We start from the raw sequence: 8,237 nt of genomic DNA, 5'->3' as shown, positions 1-8,237 counted from the left end.
TCTTTCACAATTTCTCTGTGGCTTGTGCCAAAAACTGCTTAAAAGGGTTTACAGAGCCTTACAGAGGCTTATAAACTAAAAGCAGAGAATACCAGAAAGATGTTTACCTGTATTTTATTGACTATGCAAACATGTTTAACAATGTGGATCACCTATAATTATGGATACATTACAAAGAATGGGAATTCAGAACACTTAACTTGCATTCATATGGAATCTGTACATAGCCAAGAGGCAGTTATTTGAAGAGAATACGTGATTATTGTATGGCTTAAAATCAGGAAAGGTGGATGTCAGCATTGTATCCTTCTACCATATTTATTCAATTTATATGCTGAGCTAATAATCCAAGAAGGCAGATTATATGAAGAAGGAAGCATCAGAACCGGAGAAAGACTCATTAACAACCTCCCATCTGCAGATGACAGAACTTTGATTCTAAAACGGAAAGAAAGGACTTAAGGCACTGAAGCAGATCAAAGACTACAGTGTGCAGTACACATTCTACCTCAACATAAGGAAAATGAAAATCCTCCTAACTGGACCAAAGGACAACATCAGGATAAATGGAGACAAGATTGACGTTGACGAGGGTTTCACTTTATTTGAAGCCACAACCAACACCCATGGAAGCAACAGTAAATAAATCAAATGATGTTCAGCACAAAGTAAATCTTCTGCAAAAGAACTCTTTTAAAGTGATATAAAGCAAATATGCTAGTTCAAGGTCTGTGTAAGGCCGGGTTGTGCAGGGAAACACAACCAATGACGCATGTATAAGAAAGAGCGTTATATCGAGCAATGATCTTCGATCTAGATGGCACCCCAGCCCAGTCTAAAGGCATAAGTCCAATGCAAGCTAGGACCCTCTTTAGACTCATGTAACTGCAGAGCAACGATGCTGACTGTTGAAGTGGGAAGCAGAGAGCTCACAGGCTGGTAGGTGTAGACAGCCCTGAATCCAAATTGATAGAAATATGTTAGGGTACTGACAATTCTCAGGATTGGGCAGCCCACTGGAGGCTTCCTCTAAAGGTAGGCAGACTGTCAGCAAGTAGGGAGATGAAGAAGAGAGAGAGAGAGAAATCCCCAGTTTCTTCATTATAAGAAGGCCACATGCCCAACGAGGCATCTTCAGACCATGACCTGATCGACATGTTGGATGCTAACCTACATTTCCATATTGAAGTTGGCATACACTCTCACTGCCACAAGGTCGAAGGTGTGTGCCCAACATCCTCATGACAATACCGTGATCTTTTCAATTGCTTTACTAATAATGAATGCGAAATCTGGGCAATGAATATGGAAGACTTAAGAAGAATTGATGTTTTTGAATTATGGTGCTGAGTATTTACGGTGGTGAGTAGACCATGGAGTACAAGAAGAATGAATGCATCTGTCTTGGAAGGAGTGCAGCCAGAATGCTCCTTTGAAATATGAGTTTAGTCTCTGGACCTGTTAACAGGACAGATCAGTCTCTGAGAGTGACATCATTCTTGGTGACGTAGAGCATCAATGAAAAGCAAGAAGCACTCAATCAGATAGACTGACACAGAGGCTATGACAAGGGGCTTAAATAGAGTAATGATTGTGAGGACGGCACCGGATCAGGTAGCGTTTCATCCTATTGTACACAGGGTTTCCATGAGTTGGAATTGACTCAATAGGACATCACAATAGCAACAAATCACACATACACATACATACACATATGCACATACATACACACAAGGGGGGTATGGATAAATGGAATTAAAAGATAATAAAAACTCTATTATCTCTTAATTCTATTATTCCATGAACCTTTGAAGCTTCCTCACACACACACACGTACGCACACGCAAACAAAAACTACAAATGAATTTTTTTAAAGTGAAATCAGATGAGGAATGAGTACATATGTCTAACTAGGAAATTGCAAGTGTGTTTGACCATCATATTATATTTTAAGAACATTAACATGGACATAGAATGAAGAATCATATATATGGGATTTTAAAAGTTCATATAAAATGATGACTTTCATCATTTCATTCATGAACTCTTTGAAGTCCCTTCATATAATGCAATATATCCACAAGGAAAACTGTACATATAGTGCGTTGTAGGATTATGTAGCCAGGACGGGCAGAGAGCGTGTCAGGAACCAGGCCATTTGGTTTTATGAGTATATAAGCTACATCTGAAGGCAATTCCATTTCTTAGCTGTCGAGAAAAATGTCTGGGCTTTCACATGTGGAATAAGATGGTGTAATAGGTGGAAGTTAATATATCTTTAATAAATCTACTCATTTATGTTATATCTGCATCCTTTCCTGAATTTTCTACTGAATCCAGAGGTCCCATTGCCCCCATTTTCTGGGATAAATAGATGTATCACAGAACAATAATTGAACCAGCACTGACAATTATATATATTATAAAATAAATATGTACAAATGTATAGCACACTACATTTCTCATTAAACTGAGTTCTGTAAGTCAATGTAGCTAAGTTAAATATTTGGGGAAAAATTCAGTTATATTTTACATATAGATGAATGTATTTCCTTCCTCTCAAATTTTAAACTATTCCATAGAAAATAGGGTTCTGTTCTTTTACTCCACTTCCACTTCCACTCCACTTCCACCCATTCTTATTAATTGAATTTTCTGGTTACTACACTTACATATTTTATGAATATTATATTTCATTTTCAAGCAGGCACGTCAATTACAATTTGAGATAGGAAAGAAAACAAAAGTAAAAATCTCTCTCAGTGTAGACAATTGCTTCTGAAGATTACATTCTATAAACTTGTTATACACAACTAGAATGCCAATGTGTTAAATTAGCATTTAACAACTATCAAATGACCGGAATTTTCCCAGTTCCTGCAGGACAGTTCCATTTAAAAAGATCGTGCCTTTCAGTTAGAACATTAAAAAGAAAAAGAAAAAAGAAATAAAAACATTGGGAAAGAAGATTATGTTTAAAGTAATGCAACTATAATGCAAACCTCTCAGACACGGACATTAAAATACAGCATTGTTTTAAATAACACAACTTCACGCTAGATTTTTTTTTTACTATGAAAGTGTTGTGTGGTTATGAAACCGTCGTTTTTATAAGTGATTCTTTCTGGGCTGATGGAATTGTTTCTATTCCTGATGATATACCTGGTTACTTGAATCTGTGAGATAGATTGTCACAGCATTGTATACTAAAACCAAACCAAAACATCGTGGATAAAAGATGGTGAAATCTAAGTAAAATCTCTGATTTATTTAATACCATTAGGCCAAGGTTATTATGTTGGTTTGAAATGTGTACTGTGGTTGTGAATGATGTTATTATTTAGAGAACTGGGGTAGACCCACTGGAACAGTGGGTACTATCGTCACCCTATCGATGAGTCCTTGGGGCAGGGATATAAATGGTTAGCATGCTCGGCTCAGGTGGGAACTCAGTGGTGGTAGTATAAGCTCAGCCACCAATGCCTGGACAGAAAGGTCTGGCAGTCTACTTTAGAGAAAATCGTGATTGAAGACTGTCTGGGCTGCACTTGTACTCTGAGACAGTTGGACTTGACCGCACAGCATCTTGGTAGTGTGCTGGATCAGAGCCTAAAGTTATTTCAAACAAACGGACAGTGCCTTAGATACTTGGGAAGAAAAATAACCAAACAAGATTCTTTTGAGATCATCCGTGAAAACAGCTCATGATTTCGGAAGCATCCCTGGGTGTATGTGACATGGTATTAGGGCCTCTGACCTGTTTTGACTGTTTGCCAGCCCAGGGAGAAGGGGCTGCGAGCCTGCAGGTTGTAGGAGGAGACCGGACTATGGTTGTCAGCAGCTGGACTCCAGGACAGCGTGGCGGTGCTTTCTGTGATTTCCTCCACAATCACTATTCCCGGGGGGCCTGGGGGACCTATAAGCAAAAGTCAATGGATACAGTTATGTAAAAACCATTATGAGTCACGAGAAGTTTCCAATAAGGATTTTCAATAAGGATTCAATTAAACTATGTAATTGTAATGAAATACATATTTAGTGATTAAAATTGACAGCCAAAAGTCTTGTGATGCAAATTGGTCTCCATGATTTCTGGGAATAAATTAATTATAGATTTGATTTTTTTCCCATTAACAACTGTGCTTGATACCAATTAGTATCATATTTTATCGGAAGAGAAAAATAATTAGAAGACAAAGGATATGAATATCAATATCGACTATAGCTGTTAAATCAATCAAAGCACACAGAGGCAGCACCAGATGTTTGATAAAACTATCAGGAATAACAACAACAGAATCCCATCCTTACTACAAAGCCATGGGTGTATGGGGCTCCGTTTCGTGTTCAGAGGACCTACAATATACAAACACTGTGATCTAGCCCCTGTAATAGCACAGATTATAACAGGGATGATAGGTAAGTCCCTGAAAGAATGATGACACAGAGCAGGATGGGAATATCCCAGCAGTGAGTCCTGGGTGAAGTTCTGTAGGGAGTTCAACACAACCCCAAACCCAAACTCACTGCCCTCAAGCCGGTACTCACTCACAGCAACCCTCCAGGAGAGGGGAGAATGCCCCTTTTGAATTCCCAAGGCTGTAACCGTTTGCAGGAATAGAAAGCTGCATCTGTCTCCAGCAGTCACCGGTAGTTTTGAACTACTGCCCTTGAGGATCACAGCCCAATGTGTAACCAACCACTTAGTCACCAGGGCTCCTCAAAGATAGGTGTAATTCAGTTCTTTTTATTTATTTAATTGTGGTAAGAGTGAGAGGGTGCTGGCTCAGGGAAATTATCTCCCTTTTAATCACGAAAGGATTGTATAGCATAATCACGCTCAAACTATGGTACAAGTGGGCTATCAACCTCAAACACAGCCAGAATCCGAGCTGAGGAGAAATAAACCTGTGCTTTAGTATCCTTAAAATAGGGCTTTACAACGACATTCAAAATAGATGCACCGTTGCTTACACGCTTTCTATTGAACTTCTTCTATTCCTTTACGTTGCAAGACTGTTTCATTTTTTTTCCCACAGGAGTCGAAAGCCCAACCTTTCTCCCGAGGAGCTGCTAGTGGTTTTGAACTGCTGACCATGCGAATCACAGCCAGCGGATTTGTAAATTTGTTATTGTCTATTACCAAAGATGCCAACATGATGAATGACCACAGAATCGAGGTGGAACCACGCGCAGCTTAAGACAGAGGGTGTAGTGTAGTGAGGGAAATTTTGCAAATTTTCTGATTTTGAAGTAGCTCAGTGTGATCCTTTCATTGTTGTGTATCTGGAGTGAAGATTATTTAAGGCCTAGGATTATTTTGAAATATTATGTTTGATGGACTACCAATATCAATGCTCAAGCTATTAAAATAGTAGCAAAAAGTGAGGTAGAGAAACCACGGAGTCACAGGGCTACATGCTCAGCTGCTAATAACCATTTTGGGGGTTCCAACATGGTTCAAACATACCAGCTGCTCCATGGTCGAATCATGCAGCCATTTTTTCTGTTAAGTTTTGGAAACCCCATGAGGCAAGTCTACCCTCCCCTAATGGGTTACTCTGAGTAGAACTGATTTAATGGCACGCATCAACAAGGATGAAATAAGGACAAGAAATGAGATCCAGGTGCTGAAGAAGATGTGTACTGAGCCTGTGAGGACAGAGATAGAGAGGAGGCTCTTTCAGAATATACTAATCATATATTAATATACTAACTATATTAGACTAATAATATGCTCATTATAAGATGCTATGATTCTCTGCCATTGAGTCATTACAACTCATAACAACCCTATGGGACAGGGTAGCACTGCCCCTGTGGGTTTCTAAGACTGTAACTCTTTATGGGAGTAGAAGGCCTCATTTTTCTTCCAAGATAATATGTTAAAAAATATGTCTAAGAAGACTGTGAGGACATAGATGTGGAATGGCTTCTATAATAATAGTATACCAGTTCTATCAATTATCATATGTTTATTATACTATCCACCATTAAGATATTATAGTAAACATTTTATAAACATTAACTTGTGTATGAACTTTTGTGTCACCTCCAGTTCTCCTGGATGCTCTACATAGAAAAAAGTTGCCATTGTAGAAGTTGAATTACACTAAAACCACTACACTGTGAGGAAGCCCAAGCTAACCATTTGGGGAGGCCCCAGAAAGAGAGACAACTTGACCTTATCTATTTCAACCTCTCCAGTCCAGGCATCAGGCATTGAATATTCCTTGCTTCAGCCACCAACTGACTATCTGTGTGAGAAATCCTTAACCAGAATCACCCAGCTATGTCAGCAGTAAATCACCATAACACAAGATCAAGTACACTTGTGATGTAAGCTACTAAGTGTGGAGGGAAACAATAGATAACTGGAACAAACTTCAAAATGGTTTCAGTTTTTTCAAAGATAAGAAATCCCACAGGGATTTGCGAGATGCTGTGAAAAATACTCCAAGTACAGCTAATGGTTCTGAACAGGTATGACTGCCAATAAATTTATTAGGATTTTTTATATTCTACTTATTCAGTTCCATTTCATCCACTCTAATTATTCACTTTTCAAAAAGCATTAATTATAATAAAAGTATTTATTGTAATGAGTTATTATCTAATTCCTTTGCATAAGGTCCTATGGGAGACATTGTGGAAAATAATGATTTAACTTTAATAAAATAATTTGTCATTCAAGTATTACAGTTCTGTAAAAATTGTTATATTTTCCCTTTAGAGGAAAGGAATATTTCTTTTAGGAGTGGAAAACAATGACTTAATTTTTTTTAATTAGCTGGAACATAAATGGAATCTGCAATGTAATTAATAAATCTCCAAATACTTTTCTTGATTTGTATTATTGCCCATATATGGTTCTTTCTAAATAATTAGTGACAGTGACAGAGATTTAATGTGGATGTGCAATTATTTATAATAAAAAAACATTGTAAACAATTGATTATCTTATAATAGTATAATGTTTAAAAAAAACTTATTATGATGGAATTTTAGGCAGCCATTAAACTGTTTATTAATCAAGGTTATTTAATGACATGGCATATGCACACAATATAAATGGAAAAATGGAATGCAGACTTATATGTAAATATAATTATATCAATAGTAATTTTTCAAATATTCAAAGATAGAGACAGGAAAAAAATGCAATAAAATGCACATGGTGGTTATTGCTTGGAAATGAGAATATAGGTATTTTAATCTTTTAAAAACTATTTTTTATGTCTGATTTTCTAATTCTGATTGTATCCCACATTACTTTTAAGCTATAATTTTAAGGTAAGATTTTATAAAGTGACTTATATTTCCTCGTCTAGTACATCCTACTTAACTAATCACTTACTGAGTTCTTCCTAGTAGTTGTAAAGCATTGATATCTGTGGTTGGGAGGAAAAGTTCTTAATGAAAGAAAGGCAAGACATCATTGTAACCCTAGATATGTTAACACCCAAATGACACAATGTATCTTTCATAAAACACAAAATCCGTGAAACAATACTAATATGTTCAAATGCTTTCAGAGTATGTTTTACACCTTATCAAACATTTGGTACTTGGTCCATTAATATTTTTCTGTTATTTCCAACTGTCTGTCTATCCAAAAGACCAGCCATGGGATTTGGCATCTATTACATTGCACTAGTTACTGTTAAGTACATTTCAACTCATGGCAACCCCTCGTGTGTCAGAATACAGCCGTGTGTGCTCCAGAGAGCGGTCAATGGCTGAGTTTCAGAAACAGAATGCCAGGCCTTTCTCTTACTGATTCGGTTAAGTGCGGAACCCAAAGACTCCTGGCAGCTCGCAGGGCCTCAATGAATATTTGTTGAAAAGGGACAAAGGAAGAAGACAGAATAGAAAGAAGAGAAGAAAGGAAGAAGGGGGACATGAAGATTAGTTATGCTTTGAGTTTATAATCTTACATAACACTTAAAATAGTTTTAAAATATAATAATGATCATTTAACATAAAGATATGATTATACAGTTTTGTTAATAGGGTTTTGGGGGGGGGAGTTTAAAGGGAGGACCAATAAAAATGACAGCCTAGCTCCATGAATTAATAAAATAAATCTTTTCTATGATATAATAATATGTCTCATAATTATTACAGAATCAGAATATTAAAGCTTTTGGAGAGATAATTATTCTAAATCCTTATAAATCTTACAAAAATCTTATAATCCTTATAAAATTCTTATGATTATTGTAAAGATATTCTGA

The 8,237-nt window shown here is 36.8% G+C and overlaps 1 protein-coding gene across 1 annotated transcript in view; it reads right to left on the bottom strand.

Moving 5' to 3' along the window:
• The window catches only part of CNTN5 (contactin 5), a 1,071,081-nt gene that overhangs the window by 95,227 nt on the left and 967,617 nt on the right, over positions 1 to 8,237 (bottom strand). The window contains exon 19 of the mRNA XM_045297732.1: positions 3,758 to 3,916. Coding sequence (XP_045153667.1) covers positions 3,758 to 3,916 — 159 coding nt within the window. The remainder of the gene's footprint in view (positions 1 to 3,757; positions 3,917 to 8,237) is intronic.

This window comes from Echinops telfairi, unplaced genomic scaffold, assembly GCF_000313985.2.
Source record: "Echinops telfairi isolate 266 unplaced genomic scaffold, ASM31398v2 ScPeMD7_7421;HRSCAF=8459, whole genome shotgun sequence".
In the NCBI taxonomy this organism is placed as follows: Eukaryota; Metazoa; Chordata; class Mammalia; order Afrosoricida; family Tenrecidae; genus Echinops; species Echinops telfairi.
The sequence above is the reverse complement of the archived record's forward strand: the minus strand, read 5'-3'. Positions and strand labels throughout refer to the sequence as shown.